The sequence below is a fragment of the Bidens hawaiensis genome, unplaced genomic scaffold, assembly GCF_021521415.1.
Source record: "Bidens hawaiensis isolate Kalapana, Puna unplaced genomic scaffold, B.hawaiensis_p1.1 tig00013505_1, whole genome shotgun sequence".
Taxonomy (NCBI): domain Eukaryota; kingdom Viridiplantae; phylum Streptophyta; class Magnoliopsida; order Asterales; family Asteraceae; genus Bidens; species Bidens hawaiensis.
The window spans coordinates 636835-658419 of record NW_027492146.1 but is presented as its reverse complement, the minus strand read 5'-3'; the positions used below and the strand labels follow the sequence as shown (position 1 = coordinate 658419).

The window sequence follows — 21585 nt, the reverse complement described above, 5'->3', positions numbered from 1 at the left end:
AGGTGTAAACTTAAATAGTATTCACCTATTCATGCTCAAATAATCCAAAAATTGCATTTTGATAATTATTTGCATATTTATGGTTGTGCTAATTTACTAAAAAAAGTAAATACATTTGTTAGTTTTATTCCATGCCATTTTCGTGGCTTAATTTTTGATAGAGAATGGTTGAATTGACTTCAAACACCACAAAATACATTTACTACTAATTTAAGAATATCCAATGCAGTTGCATTATTATATGAATTAAATAAACATAGTTATTATTGTAGAACAATTTTGGTGGTTGGAAATATTAATTTCCAGTAAATTCTAACAATACATTTTAGTTTTGAATTATTTAAATTCCAATAAATTATAAGAATGCATGGTATATATGGAATTTATGAGAACTGACAAATAGAAAGAAGACACATGTTCAAAAACCTTATTGCTTTAATAATATAGGTAGATAATAGGGTCATTTTTCAAGTCCTGAGAATATCGTTAATCGGGTTTGGGTATAGGTTGGATATGACGGGTAAGACCTGTTTGCTCATATAGGAGTGATTATGAAAGTTTTGGGGTTCGTGACGAGTATTAAAAAAAAGCAGCTGAAATCATGCTTTTAATTATTTGATAAATAATTTAACTTTACCGGTTAGGTTTTATTTTTAAAAGCTAATACGGACCAAAGCAAAATGATGGTAACAATAACAATAATGATAATAATAAGTTACTAAAAGAGCCATTTGAAACACAAAATGAAAGTTTTTTATATAAAAATAAAATTACTATCAATAGGGATTGAAAGTATGAGCTTTGATTACACAGAGTACCACTCTTTCATTGCATCAAGAAGTCATTTTGTAAACTTATGTTTTAAAACAAAAATATATATAAAATATATGTATGTATGTATATATATAATTTTTTTTAACGATTACGGACTTATTGGGAAAATGAGTTTGGGTCCATCGACCTCCTCGACCCCCTCTGGGTCCGCCCTGCGAGACCTGAACCAATCAGATTCGGTTACTTACAATAAGGTTGGTTCACAGTCTTGAGAATACCATTAACCAAGTACGGGTCGGGTATTGGGCGTAAGACCCATTTGCTCGCCCTTAGGTAATATGGTTCATGACGGGGTATCGTTTTGATTCCAAAGTAAAAAGTTTTGTTTTGGCCAATCTTTTAAATTGTTTTAGCAGTCCAAACAATAGCGATTTACCTCCAAATAAAAATTTTTAACCTAGCGGCCTTCGATTAAAAAAACTTTTATTTAAATAAATCTATTGTAGACTTTTATTCAAAAACATTGCTGTAAACTTGATTTTTTATTACGTAATCGTGTATTTTTGAATTATTTGTTTGGTTTAAGTTATATTTATATGAAATTATAATGGTAACTAGTCAAACCCGATTGAACCGTACAAGCCATTAAAGCCTAATCCGTTACGACTGAAAAACAAAATTTTCAAATCATTGAAACTAGGTTTAAACCCGCCGCGGTGCGGCGGCCAAATTCGGTTAGTATCGGTTAAGTTCGTCACGATACCTGCACTATATCAAAAAATTATATGTGAACGTCCAAAATAGTATTAGCACACGCACAACCTATGATGAAAGTGGAACATATATGGTCGGTATCTGATAGAAAAATAAATTAGTAAACGTATAGCTTATGATACAACAAATAATATAAGCAAAACAACGTTTATTCGGTTAGCAAATTACATGCGTTGTGACGAAAATTCGGTCGGTATCTATAGGTTCGCCACAACGCTGGAACTAAACCCAAAAATAATTTCGAAAATTTGACATATTTAAAGAAAACAAAAAACAAAATAAACAAGGACATTGCAGCGGCGAGTCGACATGCATTCGGTCGGTAATGATTAGGTTCGCTATCGTACTAGAAATAAACATAAAAAATAATTTCGTTATTAGCTAGGTTTGTTACGGTACCAAACCGAAACTAAATAAACAATAACATGGGTGTTGCATGACGATGCATTGCGTTTTTAATTGGTGTCGCTTAAATTCATTACCATATCGGAATTAAATCTAAAACTCAATTTCCTTAAATTATTATACTTTAAAAAGAACCTTTAAAAAAGTCTAGATTTAAAAAAATAATGATCGATATGAACAATTAAACACAAAGAAGTTAGTAGAACACACTTCAGCAAACACACCACCACTAACAAACTTGTTTAGGTGATGAAACTAAATTCATAAATATAAAATAATGGGTTTAGTTGTGGCACCACCATTTAATCGATATCTATATATATAATACAGTGAATGTTCACATATCCATTAATAATGTGTGAATTTAATATTGCTTTGGACTAAATGATATGTTGACGTTAGATCTAGCAAGTGATACTTGATCATTAGTTCATGACCATTTATCTTTACTAAATGGTATATACACCTACCACACATTTGTTTTTACTATGTCTATGTACATAACTAACAACGAAAAAGTTTATTGATAATTTTATGCGTGTAAACGAACCGAATGTTCAGTAAACTATTCTTGAACTGTTTGGCGGAAAGTTCGTTTATGTTCGTTTATTTAATAAATGAACGAACATGAACAAAAAATATGTGTTCGTTTAATTAAACGAACACACATGAACACATGTTTCATTTGTTTATTTATGTTCATGAACGTTTGTTCATGTTTGTTTATGTCTGCTTATTTATGTTCGTTTATGTATTAATAGAAAATAAATAAATATTATCTGGATAGAGTCATCTGCTTAAAGGTTTTATATTTCTTAATTTGTGTTCATTTAAGTGTTTTCATTTAAGTTTGTTTATATTTGTGTTCATTTACATTTGTTCATACATGTTCGTTTATCTTTGTTCAGTTATGTTCGTTTAGATTTTAAACAAACGAACACAAACGTCCATTTTTAAATAAACAAAAATGAACATAAATATTTGTTCGATTAAGTGTCCATGTTCTTTTAAAGTTAAATGAATAAACACGAACACGAGCATGCCCTTAATTTTGTGTTCATGCGATTCGTTTACAGGTATTCATTATTCACATTGATGAATACATCGGTTTCAATATCTAGGCTCTGCCGAATTTATTTGTGTTCGTTTGTGTTCGTAAACCGTTCGTGAACACATTAATTTCCTTAATGAACGAACACGAACATAAAATCTCATTCGGTAAGTGTTCGTGAACCGTTCGTAAACACATTATTTTCTTAATGAACGAACATGAACAAGGCCTTGTTCGCGTTCGTTCGGTTCGTTTACGGCCATAGATAATTTACTGTGGTGTGCTTACAAAGTTCACGTGGCCAATCAAATAAATAAAAATGAAAGTAAGGAACATTTTGGTATGATTTATTTATATAGAATTTGCATATATAAACGATATAGTTTATAAATCTGTAAATTATTTTTATAAAAATATAATTCACATTACACGGGTTAAATAATGAAATAATTATTCAATACATAAAAATATTTTGTTAACAAACCTAATTATCTTAAAATAAAAATACATTATATAAAAATATTTTTAAAAATCAGTATTGTTTAACAGGAGAAATAGACCGGGGGCGGGGAGCATGCAAATAGTAAAATATATATAATTAATAGAAAATAAAGGCAGGAAAAAAAAAGGTGAGGGGATGTAACAAAGTGTAATATGTGTTGAAAAATAGTTTTTTGTTTTTCTTGCCTTCATAGATTCAAACAACAAGCCTTTTATTGTCGATAGATACGCTCTTTGAAGCTATGACATTGTTGATTATAATTTACAATTATCATCAAGAGTGTGACTAGTTGTCTTGGGGTATTTACGTGCCTTTTCTTGAAACATGTAGACTCTTACTAGGTTCATTCTATCACCAATAACAAGAGGAAATCAAGAATGCGTAATCGAATATAACTTTTGTATTCTAGAGTATCAACACGACTACCGGTACTGATTTGGTATCAATATTAAATCGGTATCAACTTTTGAGTTTTCAGTTCGGTATGACGTACCGGTATTTCCTGAATTTGGTTTTTAATGCACGTACCGTCCTAGTACCGAACCTAATATCTCGGTACTGGTAAGAATTTGGGAAAATTGGTACTGGTATTTTCGAGTAAGGCCCAAATTATTTGTGGCAGCACAGTTTGTTACCCACTTACCCACATCTCTATAATAATTGGCTCATTTTGTTCAGTATATGATGAATTTAAAACTGAACAGAACATAGGATTTAAGCTCATTGATATAAAAAATAAAAATAAAAAAAAAAGTTGCACAACGGCTAAATCATAACCAAGTAAACTTATTTAAAAATTTAATTGTTTAAAGCCAATAAAAAACTATTTTACCTAAAGCCCAAAAGTTTTTTCGCCTTGGTTCCAAAAACTATTAACGATTCTTGAAGACGTCCACAAAGCATGGTGGGCATGGATTGTCTTGACTCTTTGAGATGTTAAGACTATCATTTGGCATTTCTTTGGATGCTAAAGGTTGTTATAACGAGACCATTCAATCATAGTTCAGTTTTAATAAAATTGAAGGTCAACTTAGTCAAAGTTGTAATAAAATTAAATAGATGGAAAAATGACCCTAGCTTCTGTGGATTTTTTTTACCCATGTGTGGATTGATTTTGATAAAATAATTAAGTAAATGTATTAATATTCGATAGGATATAGTTAAAGCATTTATCGGATGCAAAGAGATCAAATAATGTGTTAATATCAGCAAGTGTTTAAGTTATCAAAAAAATACATAGTTCTCTCTTAATAATCTTTATGTATTTATTTCTTAATTTTACCTGTCCATATTACAATAAGAAAATGATTTTTATTGACATAAATAAGTTTAATTACCATTTTTACATTTCTCTATAAATGCTTTCAATATTTTATCAACTCAAATCATAATTCTCTAGCTTCTAATCATCGTTCATTAACATCTTTTCGTACTCAACGATCATGGTAATTAGCTAATATCTTCAGCATCTTTTTTGATTAACTGTCATGTTAATTAAATGTAAATAGTTAGATTGATTGATTAAGTGCGTATTGAATATTGTAGGCTACTAATTACTCAGCAGTTGCGGTCACATTCGTTCTGAGTATCGTAATCATCGGACTCGCGTTTTTATTGCAACCTGAAATCTTGTTTACTACAAAACTGTTTCATGTAAAGGATAATGTTGGAGCTGTTGTTGGAAGAGACATCACTCAAGATACTTTGGTAATTAACTAATTAAATAAATAATCAGTTCCTACTTGTTTTAGTTTGCATACATAATAGTTTTAACTTTTAATAATATACACATGCATGTGACAGGGTAAATGGAATAAAGCATGTACTTCCGGGACTGGTTTCTCTGAGTTATCCATTTCATTCCGGCTATCATTACTTCATACCAAACATGACCTAAAGTATAATAAAGTACATATGCATGAACAAAAGCGGAACCATGGAAGTCACAATAATGGTTGATACCACATTTTGTATAAAACAATGGACCATGAGTGCAATAAAATAAACGTTGAGGGGATATTTCGTTAGTCAGGCGTCGTCAAAAGCAGACCTGGGCAAATAAACCGGTTAACTGAACCGTCCTGAAAATCAATCGAAACCTAACCGGTTTGAAATCGATTATGTAGAAACCGGTTTGGAACTGCTTGAAACTGTAGGTTCGGAACCGGTTTATAATTTTCTCCACAAAAATTGGTTCCAAATCGGTTAACCGAACCGAAACCAGTTAAATCCGGGCAAAAACCGAACCATAACCGATCAAAACCCAAACCGAATCCGACCGTAGCCTTGTCTAAAACCGGTTTGGAACAATTGAAATTGTAGGTTCGGAACCGGTTTATAATTTTCTCCAAAAAAATTGGTTCCAAACCGGTTAACCGAACCGAAACCAGTCAAAACCGGGCAAAAACCGAACCGTAACCGATCAAAACCCAAACCGAATCCGACTGTAGCTTGTCTAGAAACCGGTTTGGAACCGATTGAAATTGTAGGTTCGGAACCGGTTTATAATTTTCTCCACAAAAATTGGTTCCAAACCGGTTAACCGAACCGAAACCAGTCAAAACCGGGCAAAAACCAAACCGTAATGTATCAAAAACCAAACCGAATCCAACCACAGCCTTTTCTAAAAACCGGTTTTGATTCAAACCGAAACCAACTATAATTCGGTTTTGACTTTTATTGACCAAACCGTAACGAATCAAAACCAAACCGAATCCAACCACAACCTTTTCTAAAAACCGGTTTTGATTCAAACCAAAACGGACTATAATTCGGTCTTGACTTTTATTTACCGGACCGAATCATTTTCAACCCGTCAAAAGAGTCATTTTGATTCCGCCCAAATTTCCCTCCTGTTTCCACTTTGTTCAGCGACAATAACAAAGAGCGCACTTAACTTTATTCTACCGCCGCACCGACGGCTACCTACCGGCGTAGATACATCATGACGTCACAAAAAGGAAGCAGAAGGAGTGTGTTAGCTATCGCCGGAGCTGCCGCGTTTATCGCCGTCGCCGTTAAGTTCGCTATAGATGCGATTAACTCCAAGCGTAACGATCTCAGGAAGAAAGGTATCTAGTTATCTACTCAGTGTGTTATTTGTATCTGTAGTTTGTTATTATGCTGAATTTTGGTTAATTAATGTTTATAGGTCAATGCTATGGTTAGTTATCTACTCAGTGTGTGTTATCTGTGTTTGTAGGTTGTTATTATATTGAAATTCTGTTGAATCTTTAGTTAATTCATATTTTAGGTCTTCGAGGCTCCAACGTTAGGGCTAGTTAGCTACACATTGTGTTATCTGTAATTCTGTATATGTAGTTTGTTATCGTGTTGAAGTTCGGTTTAATTTTTAGTTGATTCATGTCTTTAGGCCTTCAAGGCACATTCAGTGCGTTATATGTAGTTTGTTATTATGTAGAAATTCTGTTGAATTTTTAGTTAATTCATATTTTAGGTCTTCGAGGCTCCAACGTCAGGTTTAGTTTCTTTCTATCTTTTCAATGTGTCACATGTATTGATAGTTCACCTATTAACTTAGTATATTAAAATTTGGTTGAATTTTTGGTTAATTCGTGTTTTTAGGTCTTCGAGGTTCCAATGTTAGGGTTATTTATCTACTCAAATGTGTTAATGTGTTATCTGTAGTTCACTTATTGCGTTGTTTGAAATTCAGTTGAATTTTTGGTCAATTCACGTTTTTAGGTCATCGAGGCTCCAATGTTAGGGTTAGTTTCTATTCAGTGTGTTATTGGTATCCGTAGTTCACTTATTGCGTTGTTATTATGTTGTAGTTAGGCTATGTTTTTGGTTAGTTCATGCTTTTAGGTCCTCAAGGATCAAATGTTAGGGTTGGTTATATATTCAAATATTCAATGTGTTATCTGTATCTGTAGTTCACTTTTGGCGCTGTTATTATGTTGAAATTCGGTTGAATTAATTGTTAATTTATGTTTATAGGTCTTCGAGGCTCCAATGCTAGGGTTAATCTATCACCATCTGATATACTTAAACTGGCTGATCGTGTAATTGCTCATTCAAAGGCAGTTCATAACGCAGTAGCTTCAGTTCCTCTTGATAAGGTATGTATCACTGAAAGGAATTTCAAATTGAAATTCAAGTTAAGTACATTAGGCTTATGTGTTTGCTTGTATGGAGTGATACATATGACTACAAATAATTATTACTTACTAGCTAGTATTCAATTATTGATCATCAGTTTTTATTTTTGAAACTGCAGGTTACATATGCAAATGTTATATTGCCACTTGAAGAACTTGAAGCATACCAATTCCCGCTGATACAATCTTGTATCTTCCCCAAATTTGTGTCTACTTCAGAAGAAGTAAGAAAGGCAAGCGTGGAAGCCGAAAGGAGAATAGATGCACATGTGTCGGCTTGCAGGTCTTACTTTATTACAATTTATGGCATTCTTAGACAAGAATTACCATGTACTTGTAGTGCATACAAATTGTACATTTCTTTTCTATATTTAGATAAGAAATTGAGACGTTTTTACATTTGATATATCATATTGTATCCTTTCTAACACTATTATAATTTAAACTGTTCAGTCAACGTGAAGACGTGTATCTTGTCATTAAAGCCTTTGCAGCAAAGGGGGAATGGACAAACATGGAATTAAAACATTATGCACAATTCATGGTATGAATTGGAGATCTTTTTTATTTTTATGTTTTCAATTTCCTTAGTCAAATACTTATTGCCATATATTCAGTGACAGGTTAAAGACTTTGAGCGTAATGGAATGAATCTTACATTGACAAAAAGAGAGGAATTACAGCGGTTGAGGGCTCAAATTGATGACCTAAGTAGGCGATATATCCAGAATTTGAATGATGATAGCTCATTTCTTCTGTTTGATCACTCAGAGTTGCTTGGTCTGCCACTAGAGTTCCTTAAGGTTAGGCATATATTTCTCCTGTAATAAATACTAAATCAATCATGGTTTAATGTGCTAATGAGGTTTAAAAAACTGATGTTTTGCTCTCACCTTTTGAGTAGCAATTTGATCTTCATTAGTTATTATGGTGATTAATGTTTAAACAAGGAGTTTATTTGCCGACACTATGTTTTACTGTACTAACTTATTGTTTATTCTTCCTTAGACCTTAGACAAGTCTGAGAATAGCAAATACAAGATCAGTTTGAGAAGCCATCATGTTTCAGCACTTCTTGACCTATGCAAGGTATTTTTTTTTTTTGAAATTGTAAGATGATCACGATCATGTACTCTTCTTTTTGCTTGGTAAATCTATTGATATACCTCCAGGCTTTTGTTTCACTTCATCAGCTTTCTTTTTTTCATTTTCAGTTTTAGGTTTTCTATTTTTATCTTTTTGCCATGTTCTTTATCTGTAAGTTTCAGCACTTGTTTCACTTAATCCGTTCCAATCTGTTGAAGGTGGGGCCAACCAGAAGGGTTGTCGCAGGCGCTTATGGAAGAAGATGTGAAGCCAATCTTCCTATATTAGAGAAACTGGTAATACTGAATGCTATGTGAAAATTCTTCTGAGGTTAAATAATATTTATGTTTTTCTGTTGAATTGATTGCATTGATCGTCTCCTTGTTCTTTTTTAGGTTCAGTTGCGTCATAAATCTGCTAGATTACTTGGCTATACTAACTATGCAGATTTTGTTACTGATCGTAGAATGGCAATGTCATCCTCAAAGGTTTGCATAGGCTTATATTAATATCATTATGTTTTATCTATTTTTTTTAATTGTTATTGATGACAACAACTAACTTCTTAGGTATTTGAGTTTCTAGAGGAAATCTCTGCCGGTTTGAACGATTTGGCTACTAGAGAGCTTACCCTACTAAAAGAAAAGAAGGTTATTTGCAAGTTATATTATTCATAGATTTACATGCTATCATCATTTTTTTTAATTAAAATGGTCAGACTTACTGTTGCTGATGCTTTTTGTCATTCAGAAGAAAAAGGAAGGAGAAATTTCTTTTGGGATTGAAGATCTACCGTATTATATAAAGAAAGTTGAGGAAGAACAGTTTGATCTGGACTTTGAAGCTGTGAAGCAGTACTTTCCTGTTAGTTTAGTTCAGTCAGGGATTTTCAAAGTATGCCAAGATCTTTTTGGTAATCACCTCAAGTTTATATTTGTAAAAGTGACTGGTATGTTATTGATAACTTGATCAATATACAAGAAGAGAGCCACTCTATTTATAATGGTGGAGAGGGGGCTCTTGATAAATAATAATTACATAGGTAGGTGCCTAGTTTACATGCAAGGACCTGCATGTAAATACTAGTTTACATGCAAGGACTACTAACTAAAAATAGTATTAACACTCCTCCTCAAGTTGAAGCATAGATGTTTATCATGCCCAACTTGTTACAAATGAACTCAATCTGGGCTTTCCGGAGCGGTTTGGTAAGGATATCTGCAAGCTGGAATTCTGTCTTAATATGAATAAGCTGAATGGATGGAGGATCCTTTTTTGTGCCAGTTATCTGATCTCTGATGAGGTGACAATCTACCTCAATATGCTTTGTTCTTTCATGAAAGACTTGATTCTTTGCTATATGTATAGCTGATTGGTTGTCACAGTATAGCCGCATCAAGTCTTTAGAAACAACCCCGAGTTCCATGAGAAGACAAATCCATGTCATTTCCGATGTTACATCTGCCATGGCTCTATATTCCGCTTCAGCACTCGATCTAGATACCGTGTGTTGTTTCTTACTTTTCCATGATACAAGATTTCCTCCGACGAACACACAATACCCGGTAGTAGAACGTCGTGAAATCGGACAACCTGCCCAATCTGCGTCTGAGAAACCCGATATCCGACCATCTTCTTCTGAGAAAGCTCCTACTTGACAATGACCCTGATCAGAAGATAGGATGCCAAGGCCTGGTGCGGCCTTGAGATATCTTAAGACACGAAGAGCAGCATCCCAGTGACTGGTGTATGGTTCAACCATGAATTGGCTCGGAACACTGACAGTAAAAGAAATATCCGGTCGCGTGACAGTTAAATAATTAAGTTTACCAACCAATCGTCTGTATCGCTCAGGATCCTTCATCGGATCCCCTTCTTTCGGGAGGAGCTTCTTTGTAGGAAGCATTGGGGTATCAACTGGCTTGCAACCTAGCAAGCCACATTCAGTTAACATATCAAGGACATACTTTCGTTGAGAGAGAAGTATTCCTTGTGGAGAGCGAGATACCTCTATGCCAAGGAAGTACCTCAACCTACCTAAGTCGCTTACCTGAAACTGAGACTGAAGAAACTGTTTGAGTTCGGTGATCCCGGTCTTATCATCGCCTGTGATTATGATGTCATCCACATAAACAACTACAATAATTCTTTTCCCTTTTTGATGTCTAAAGAAGACAGAATGATCGTATGCACTACGAGTCATCCCAAACTGTCCCATAACACTAGAGAATCGACCAAACCATGCCCTGGGAGACTGTTTAAGACCATAGAGAGAACGACGTAGTCTGCAAACTTTCGAGGCCTTCTCCTCAACAATAAACTCGGGTGGCTGCTCCATATATACCTCCTCCTCAAGAACACCATTAAGGCGTTCTTGACATCAAGCTGGTGGAGTGGTCAATGATTAATGGCAGCAAGGGCAATGCAAATACGGATAGATGGCATTTTAGCAACCTTTCATCATAATCAATGCCATATGCCTGAGAATAACCTTTGGCGACCAACCGCGCCTTTAAGCGATGTAACGAGCCATCCGGGTGTAGTTTGATTGTGAATACCCAACGACAACCAACACGCTTCCCAACAGGAAGCGTTTCAAGATCCCATGTATGATTGGATCTACGAGCCCCAATTACGTCCTCCATAGCCTGCCTCCATCCTGGATGAGCAAGAGCTGTCATCACATTCCTGGGAATCGGGTAGGAATCAAGGGTTGTGGTGTAGGCATGAGATTCAGGGGACAGGTGAGAATAGGCAACATAATCCTGAATCGGGTAACGGGTGCAACTTCGAGGTTATGTGACGACATATCATGATCCGGATGGGAATTAGCAGGCTGTGACGAGTGATTACGATGTTGACGACTATATGTGAAAAGTAAGGGTGGAGGTTGTGTCGGTGGACCCGTGGTAGCAGGATCAGAAGCAGTGAAGACCGGGGGATCTGGTACACTGGGCATGGGAAAGGTGGGGATGAAGGTGGAGGTGGGTAAATCAAGGTCTAGGAAAGGGTCAGGAGTGGAAGGCTCAAGAAAGTAGGGACATGACTCATGAAAGGTGACATCGGCACTAGCAAAGTACCGGTGAAGGGATGGGCTATAGCACCGATACCCCTTTTGAACCCGTAACCAAGAAAGACACAACGGATAGCTCGGGGGTCAAGTTTAGTGGTCTTCGGACGATGATCATGAACATAGGCCACACAACCAAAGACTTTAGGAGCGAGAGGAAATGGAGTGCTTGTAGGAAAAAGGATAGAGAATGGTGTTTTACCATGAAGAACGGGTGTGGGCATGCGGTTTATCAGATATGTGGCAGTAAGAACGGCGTCCCCCCAGAAGCGATGTGGAACACGAGATTGGATCATAATTGTGCGAGCAACATCCAATAGGTGACGATTCTTGCGTTCAGAGACACCATTTTGTTGGGATGTATACGCACACGAGGATTCATGAATAATGCCATGGGCATTTAAGTATGAAGAGAATTTGGCGGAAAAATATTCTTTTGCATTATCAGATCGTAGAGTCTTAATTGATGTGTTAAACTGGTTTTGAACATAAGCATGAAATTCACGAAAGGTGGAAAACACCTCACTACGAGATTTCAATAAATAAACCCAAGTAGCACGAGAATAGTCATCAATAAATGTAACAAAATATTCAAAACCCAATGTAGATTTAGTAGGGCAAGGACCCCATACATCAGAATGCAAAAGTTCAAAACAACTGACTTGATTAGACACTCTAGGGGGATAGGGACGCCTGGCGTGTTTACCAAGTTGACACGACTCACAATGAAAATCATTAGGAATAGAAATATCTGGTCTCATTTGCCTTAGAACTGTTACAGAAGGATGGCCTAACCGACAGTGAGTCTCCCTAATAGCGGAATCACATAAGTTTGCTGTAGGGTATGATAGTGGTGACATACAGTAGAGGCCTCCTGATTCAAAACCGGTACCAATTATCCGGTTTGTTCCTAGTTCCCGAAAGACACAGTGAGTTGGGTAAAAGGTTATAGGACAATTGTTTTGTTTGGTAATTTGACTAACGGAACAAAGGCTTGTAGGAAATGTAGGAACGAAAAGGATAGAAGACATGTTTAAGTTTTTCGAGTTACTGATGGATCCTGTGCCATGTACGGGGCTTGAAGATCCATCGGCAAGACGAACCGGTGCATGAGAAACATGATGCAAGCTAGATAAAATACCTCGATTCCTAGTCATGTGATGTGTGGCTCCAGAATCGATTACCCACGAAAAGTCGAGGCATGAAAACTTACCTGAATGTGCCGAGTTGGTTTGAGCATGAGAAAATTGTGAGGCAAGAAACCGTTGAATCAAACAATACTCTTCTTTGGTAAATGTATACGTGTGTTGGTCTTCCATTATAAAAGATGAAATTGGGAACAAACACAAGTGATGGTGAACTTGACAATACCTCAGATGTTTAATGAACAGCACTTAACACAGATGGTGGCCGGAAATCGATTTCGGCGGTGGCAGACGGTGGCAGGTGGCTGTCGGAAGGTAGCTGCAGAGCAAGAGATCAATCGGAATGACTTTCCAATAGTTCCAAAAGAAATCCGGCAACCGGCAGTGGTCGGACGTGCTCTCACGCGCCGGCGAGTGGAAGTCCGACGGCGGAGAAAAGGCGGCGCGTGGTGGCGCGTCAGGCGGCGGCGGTTTGACAGTGTTTTTGCAGGACCACCTATTCGGAGGCCGGCGAGCACGATGGTGGTGGTGGTGAGTTGTAAAAGTCTTCAGAAAAAAGATTTATTGAACAGCAAAACGGAGCTCTGACAGTCACCAGAACAGGACTCGGAACAGATCTGGTATTGTGAGTTTGTAGCTGGAAATCAGGTTTGTACCGAGAGCCTTAGCTCTGATACCATGTAAAAGTGACTGGTATGTTATTGATAACTTGATCAATATATAAGAAGAGATCCACTCTATTTATAATGGTGGAGAGGGGGCTTTTGATAAATAATACAGTAGAAACTCTATAAAATAATACACTTGGGACCACCAAAATTTATTAATTAAAACAGTTATTAATTAATCGATAAATTAATAATTATTAATTTATATATTAATTAATATTTTATTAATTTATAGTAGAATGTTCTGACTCACCCAGAAGAAAATGTAGTTGCACAGTTAGTTGTTTACTGATGAAGAAATTATTGAAAGCGTTATTGGAATTAATAAAGATGATATCGATGAAGAAGATGATGAAAGTTCTACAATGGAGCCCCCTTCGCGAAACGAAGCTATTAAAGCGGCAATCACATTGAACAATTTCTTGTTGAGCTATGAGAAAACAACACAAGAAGTTCTTACCATGCTAAGGAAAATTAGAGACGAGATTCAAGGGGAAATTGATTTCAACAAAAAACAAAATACAATTGAGTCATTTTTCAAGAAACCTTCATAAATCATTCATGTAATATGCTATATATAAGGAATTATTAATTAATATTTTATATGGGGTCTAAAGAAATTATCAAAAATGTATTATCTTATAATTTTAGCGAATTATTAATTTCGCACCCTATCCCCGAGTCGGGACCGGCAAAAAATATTATCTTAGAGAGTTTATTAAATAATCGAGTATTAATTTATCGAGTTTCTACTGTAATTACATAGGTAGGTGCCTAGTTTACATGCAAGGACCTGCATGTAAATACTAGTTTACATGCAAGGACTACTAACTAAAAATACTATTAACAATATTGATGAAGCACCTTTTGCTCTTAACTTTTGTTTTTCTAGATAATTAATGTGTCAAATGAGTCAAATATGATTACACAAGCTATATAATATCGATTATAGTCTAATTTGTTTGAATAATATGATTTTGGAGGTTTTATCCAAAAAACCTACACTTTGGACAACTTTATTAACCCATATGCCCTATTCAGAAGTAAATGGGCTAAAAGTGCCACCTGTAAATTGTTCTATTTGTCTGAATGATCAAGATAATAAACAACTTGCACCTTTAATTACTGCAGGCTTAAGATTTGAAAAAGTTTCTGACGCTGAGGTCTGGCACACTGATGTTGAGCTTTATTCAGTTTTTGACTTGAACTCTACTGATTTAATTGGTCACTTCTACCTTGATATGTATACCAGGTTTATATTTCAAATACTTTTCTGTTATACTTGTTTATCATTTTATTAGTCAAATGCTAACATAAGATAAAATGGCACCTGACACGTAATATATTAATTGGCTGTTTCTTTTCTTTGACAGGGAAGGAAAGTATGGTCACACTTGTGTAGTCCCTATTCAAAACGGTTCATTGACCAATGGTTCAATACAGGTATATGTAACTGTTAAGTTTTAGGTTTCAAGTGTTTTGAGTGTATCATTATCTTGTCTTTTAGGTAATACTTAGTATTAGTTGATAATACTAAGTATTACATTGTTAGTTTAGAATAAAACAGGGATTAGACCCCAATTAGGATAGGGTTTCCATGCCTATATATTGTTATGTGCTTAAACTTTAAATCTATAATCAGCATATAACAACATAGTATTTTTGATTTCTCAAGTTTCCTCGACAACATAATATACAAATATCCCAATTTTACCCTTATATCACCCTTATCATTATTAACAAGATTTCCAAGTCAATTTGTTATATTCTCCCGGGTCAACATAGTTGGCTCTGGTGAGATTTTCACTGTTACCCAAAAAACAAAAGCATTTAAGGATAAATTTGACATTTTGCTATGTAAAAGTCTAAAATCTACATTAATTGTATATATTTTGAAGTTTTGGTATTTTTTGTTTGGGGACAACTATTTTGAGATGGAAGGAGTACGAGAATATATATGAATGTATTTGTATCTACCTACATATGTGTGTGTGGCACGCACATGCATTAAAGTGAACTCATAGTGGGCTAATTGATGAGTCACATTATGCTGGCTTGGCTGAGCAGGATAGCTGAGCCACTTCCATTTTATATGATAATGCATGCTTAATGAGATTCCACCTGTAATTTCTGTTTCAGATTCCTGTAGCCTTGCTGGTAACTCAAATTAAAAAGGAAGTTGGTGATGCTCCTGTGTTATTACGGTTCTCTGAAGTCCTTAAACTTTTTCACGAGTTTGGCCATGTGGTATGTGAACTTTCATTCTTGAACTTTGACCAATGATTTTAGAAAATACATAATTCGTTACATGGTATTGATTATTGAACTTTGAAGTTTGAGCAATGGTTTCAGAGAATACATAATTGATCACAATTGATATCCTTCTTTTGATGGATTTTTTTGTCCTATTTTTATTCCACTGCATAAACCTTTTCATTTCTTAATGATGGTTTAGGTCCACTACATGTGCAATCGTGCATCATATGCAAAATTTAGTGGATTACGTCTTGATCCCGATTTTGTGGAGATCCCTGCCCAGGTTCTAGAGAATTGGTATGTTTGTGTTTATAAATTCTTGGGGGGTAATGTATGTGGATGCCACCCGTGTGTTCTACTTATTTTATACCAAATCCGGCAAAAAACACGACTAATGGTGAAGATGCTTTTATTATTTTGGAAAGACAATAATGCCATAGTATCGAGCTATCAATAAACAGCGATTCTATGTTAAAAAAGGACTAATGTGTTTTTTCAAGTTACAATATTCTTGAATATTTTTAGCTGGATTTGGTATAAGTGAAAGTGGATAATTACTTCAGGGTCCAAGAAAGTTGAATAACTGAATGCCCTTTACATATATTATCTCTAAATTGTTTTACCTGTGAACTATGCATTTAGTAAATTTAATTCATTTTCATAGGTGTTACGAAGCGCTTTCCATGAAGCTGATATCTGGTTTTCATCAGGTGACCTATTTCTGTATTATAGCCATGTGTACTATTAATTAGCAACTAACTATTTAAGTCAAGTTTTACTTCTATCATTTAAACTTAAGATCACTCAATTTCTTGTAGGACATCACAAAGCCTCTAGGTGATGATGTGTGCAAGTCACTTAAGAGATGGCGGTGTTCCTTTTCAGCGCTTAAATTGAAGCAAGAAATTTTATACTGTAAGTTAATTTTGCTAAGAGTTTTTTTCTATAAATTATTTAATTTCATAAGATTCTATTCGTCTAACATAAGGTAAATATAGAAGAAGTAAACAATGCTTCTTGGGAATCATCATGTTAGGTGCTATTTAGTTTATGTGATCATGTGTTGTCTGATGCATAGATTCACCTTTATTACAATTTTTACAATAATAATATCTTCTATTCCAAAAAGACTAATAAGAGTTATCTTTCAGGTCTTTTTGATCAGATTATTCATTCGACTGAAAACGTTGACATCGTTGGTTTATTTAAACATCTTCATCCAAAGGTAATAGTGTGATTTATTTAGTAGGCAATTCTTTAGAGATCTAGCCAACATGTTAACTGATTTTATTTGTATCGACTATGAATGGGTAAATATGAGAACTTTAGTGGTTTAAAAGGGTAAAAGCGTTATCATAACATTTGGAGTAAACACGCGTTTTTTCAACTTTTCTCTTCTTTTCAGGTAATGTTAGGTTTACCAATGTTGGAAGGAACTAATCCAGCTTCTTCTTTTCCAAGTAGTGCAATTGGCTGTGAAGCTGCTTGCTATAGTCATATTTGGAGTCAGGTATTTAACTAATTTTATGATTTTATTTAGCAATTAATAATATTATTTTTTGTGGCATGAAAGTCTATTTTTTGGTTTGAATGCATACAACTATGTGACCAGTTACGCTTTACTGTTGCTTTGACTTGGTTAATGTCTTAAAACGTGATGGGTTATGTGTAATAAAAAATCTAGGCTGCAAGTATGCTGGCATTTTATATTTATAACATTTGTAACATAAAAGTATATTGTTACAGGTTTTTGCAGCTGATATATATGCATCAAAGTTTCGTGATAATATTTTCAACCAGCATGCAGGCATGCAGTTCAGGAATAAGGTAATCAGATTATACTCCCTAATTAAAAACTAAAAGAAAAAATAGAAATGCAATGAGATAAATATAACTTATTTATGCCTTCATGGTCCTTTAATATTTCAGAATACATTCTTTGCAAGTTGATGTAAAAGTATTCTGTTAAACTTTACAGTTCTAGTGGCCATGAGGGGCGGTTGGGGAAAACTGTTCCCGCAGCATTAACCATATGCACCTCTGGGGTGCCAACGAGACGAGCCGATCCCGAGCTTGACTAGGCTCGAGCTCGGTTCGTTAACTTACACGTAGCACGAGCTCGGCTCGTTTACTATTTATTAATTATTTTGTATATAATTATATTTTTATATATATATATATTTTCAATTATAATTTTATGTATAAAATAATATATATTATTTAGTTATTTTATTTATTTTATATTATCATAACATTAAATATATTAACTAATAGTTATTAAATATATTAAAAAAAATTATATAAATGGCAGGTTTATTTAGGCTCGAGCTCGATAAGTGAAGCTTGGTCTTAGACTCGTTTATTAAACGAGCTTAGTTTTAGGCTCGAGCTCTGGCTTGATTAAGCTCGGCCCGCTCGAGCTTTTTAACAAGCCGATCTCGAGTAGCTCGCTAATGGCTCGGCTCATTTGCCTCTATAGAACTTCTAAGGGGGTGTTTGGGGAACAACTTATTTCACTCTTGAATAATCATGTGAACTGCTTGGATAAGCAAAACCCCAAACAGCCCCTAATCTTTATTAAGAAAAAACTGTTGACTTCATTAAAAATGGAGCATTGGTCAACAGGTATTGGCACCCGGAGGGTCAAAGGAACCTATCGAACTCCTATCAGATTTCCTTGGAAGAGAACCCTCAATCCAAGCTTTTGTTGACTGCAAAGCTCAAACGTTTGATAATTCATCTTTCAGATGAAAACGTCACATGCTAGTCACGTGCAGGCTTCTTCTCTTGTCAGGTCTGACAAATTTAGTTCCAACCAACAGATTTTTAGTTAAATGTTTCTGTGAACACAATGCTTCGTAATATAGTTTTTTTCACTTGTTTTTCGTTAGGGATGTAAATGAGCTGAGCTTCTTGTGAGACACATGAGTCTCAGCTTAACATGCCAAACTTGACTAGAATTTGTGTACCTAAATGAGTTTATTTATTATACTAATGTAATAATTATTTCATATAGTTGATATATAAGTACAAAATAATTATTATATATGTATATGTATATGTATATGTATGGTAAGGTTGTTACAAAAGATTATGACCTATAGCAGAGTAGATTTTGCCCATGGTTGGTCATGATGGTGTCTTCCACCAGTTTTTTCTGGTTTTTGCTTGAAGATTTGCCAATTATTTGTTTTGTGGGCCATCTTCATTCAACTTGCACAAAAGGATCTTGGATACGTTAGGATCTCTACGTGGGGGCAGGCTGGCATAGTAGTGGGTGAGAAATGCGGGTTTGGTTTAGAGGCGGTTTGATTGACGTGTTTTCTTGATATTGTGTAGATTTTGGTTGCATTTTGTGTGAAATGAGTTAAATTATAAATAGAAAATCTTGGTGCGGGAGTTAGAGCAGGCGAAAATCATATCATTAAACACTTATTGGCTTATTGGTGTTTTCAAAATGCCAATAAGTTAAAATGTGTTTGGCAATCACAAATTTTTTTTTATTTTAGTTTTTTGAAAGGATTAAAAAACAGTTTTTTAAAATTTCCAAATCCTGGCTTTTTCAAAAAGTAGCCAATAAGCCAATAAATATTTTCAAATTTAATCCCAAATATAGGAAGATATGATTTTCGCCCGCTCTACACTGTTAGAAGGATTTAGCATTTTTTTTGTTTATCAAGATTAAATTGAAGTTTTTTTTAATAATGATTACATTTTTAACCTTGTGAAGATAAGATGCTTTGCATAATTGCATGTTGGTGAATGGTGAGATTTGCATATCCTTTTGTCTTTAAAGGGTTGTATCTTTAGCTTAAAAGGCAATGCATATATTCATGTTGGGATTATTGGATCTTAAATAGTTGTATACATGCATGCAATGCAGCCAAGTGAACTTGTACCTTGTCCTTGATGACACTTTAGAATATAAAATGTGATGCCCAATCAAATGCATTTCTCACTATTTTTATCTTTTCAAATTTCAAGTCTTTAAAAGATGTAAAATATCAAAGATAAGTAATTTTGAATTAGCAATTTTCAAGTAGCCTTTGTATAAATAAAAATCGCACTTTGTTTCTAACTTAACTAATGTTGTGACTAAATGAAACAAAATATAGACTTTAAAAATTTTTAAAAGATTTCTCAGCAACATTGATGAGCAAAGAAAATGACATAAAAAAATGTGCTTCAAAGAAAATGCTATCTATACATGCAGGACTAGTCAACAATCTATCATTCCTACATACAACCTACTTTTTAATATATAATTTATTAATCCGTGAGGCAAAAAGAAAAAAGAAAAGCTACGGATGGCGTACGTGCCTAAGAATGAAGCATCAAGGGCGAATAGCCAACAACGCTGCACGTCAGGCATCCAAGGGTGGTCACACAGGTGTACATTGGAGTCTTGGAGAGAGCCTAAGGGAATACAACGTAGCAGAGCAACGGTTTACGGTCTTCTTTTAAAGCTAAAACATAATTATCATTATAAATTAATACCTTTATTATTAATATTAAAGTAGTAAATATAATAAAGTTTATGTTAAAAGGAGTCACGGACATGATTTGACATCTTATACGTGACTTGTGTTTAAATTTTAACTAGGTTGCATCCATAAACCTATAAACACGAAGTAGTTAAAACCGTAAACCAAAGTCAATACGGGTAAACTAAAGCAGCCCAACTTGAAGTTCCGCTCTTGTGGCGGAAAAATGACTGTTAAGTGACAGCCGGCGTTATAGTTTTCCGGAGGAACGTCCATGCCAAACTTTGAAGCCAACGTGGGTCTAATTAAGACAACATAGTCTGACCAAATTAAAACAACAAGATTTTCCAATTTAGGGAGTGCGATGATCTAAAAAAAAAATCATCGTTCTAAAAAATCTACTTATTATATATATAAAAAAATCCCCAATAAATTCCAAAACTAAAAAAAATATATAAAAAAAATAAAAAAAATTGGAGTCATCAGTATCACCACACACATGACATAAACAAAGAATGATCTGAAGGTTTGCTTGGTCTTTCTTGTTAGGTTGGTTTCAGATTCCCTATTTGTTCTCTTCTCATTTTTGTTCTTCACTATCACCTTTCAAGGCTTCACTACAACAACAAAGTGTGAACAAAAGTAAAGCACCATACTTTTTTATCCATCACACAAAAAAGCTCTTTCCTTTATCATAAAGAAAACCCATCTTTTTTCAAGATTTGTTCTTTATCTTCACTTTCAAGTCCCAAGATTGTTCAACCCCAAGTGGTTTTTTGGGTTCAAATCAAGAATCAGAATCTTGGCTTCTTTTTAGGGTTTTGATCTAAAGAAAATTGATGTGGGGGTTTTGAAAAAAGGGGTATTGATAATATTTGGGGGAGTTTGTTTGGGCTTGATTCAGATTGGTGGGTTTTTGATGCATAGTTCAGCTTTGTTTTTGTGTATTTGGTGTGTTTTATCATAGGGTTGTAAAGGCTCTTGCTTTCTTGATTAGAATTTGAGTTGAAGGTTTTCAGGAAACAGTCCAAATTTTTAAGAAATCAAGAATCTTTAGGTGTTTATTTTGTCATAGGATTGTAAAGGTTTTTGCTTTGTTGATGGATTTGTAGGATCTTGATGATTTTTGTTAGAAGTGGAAGTGAGATTTTAGGGTTTCACAGTTTCTTGTAAAGTTTTCAAGAAACAGTCCAAATTTACAAAAAAAAAAAAAAAAATCAAGAATCTTTGGTAAAGGCTTTTGCTTTCT

At 34.6% G+C, this 21585-nt stretch overlaps 1 protein-coding gene across 1 annotated transcript; it reads left to right on the top strand.

Moving 5' to 3' along the window:
• Positions 1-6441: 6441 nt before the first annotated feature.
• On the top strand, positions 6442-18653 carry LOC143544277 (putative thimet oligopeptidase). The gene is made up of 20 exons (XM_077036411.1): positions 6442-6577; positions 7467-7588; positions 7747-7910; positions 8081-8171; positions 8251-8430; positions 8636-8716; positions 8932-9009; positions 9109-9201; positions 9283-9363; positions 9464-9626; positions 14728-14848; positions 14970-15039; positions 15736-15843; positions 16052-16149; positions 16517-16562; positions 16671-16767; positions 17004-17077; positions 17258-17362; positions 17599-17679; positions 18478-18653. The coding sequence occupies exons 1-20, from the start codon at positions 6451-6453 to the stop codon at positions 18601-18603; spliced, it is 2106 nt and encodes a 701-aa protein (XP_076892526.1). The 5' UTR covers positions 6442-6450; the 3' UTR covers positions 18604-18653.
• The last annotated feature ends 2932 nt before the right edge of the window (positions 18654-21585 follow it).

Excerpts from the sequence above, each read along its gene's own strand:
- LOC143544277 (XM_077036411.1), top strand. The coding sequence starts at position 6,451 with ATGACGTCACAAAAAGGAAGCAGAAGGAGTGTGTTAGCTATCGCCGGA. Across the intron at positions 9,010-9,108 it reads TTCCTATATTAGAGAAACTG|GTTCAGTTGCGTCATAAATC; the intron begins GTAATACTGAAT and ends GTTCTTTTTTAG. Across the intron at positions 15,040-15,735 it reads TGACCAATGGTTCAATACAG|ATTCCTGTAGCCTTGCTGGT; the intron begins GTATATGTAACT and ends TTTCTGTTTCAG.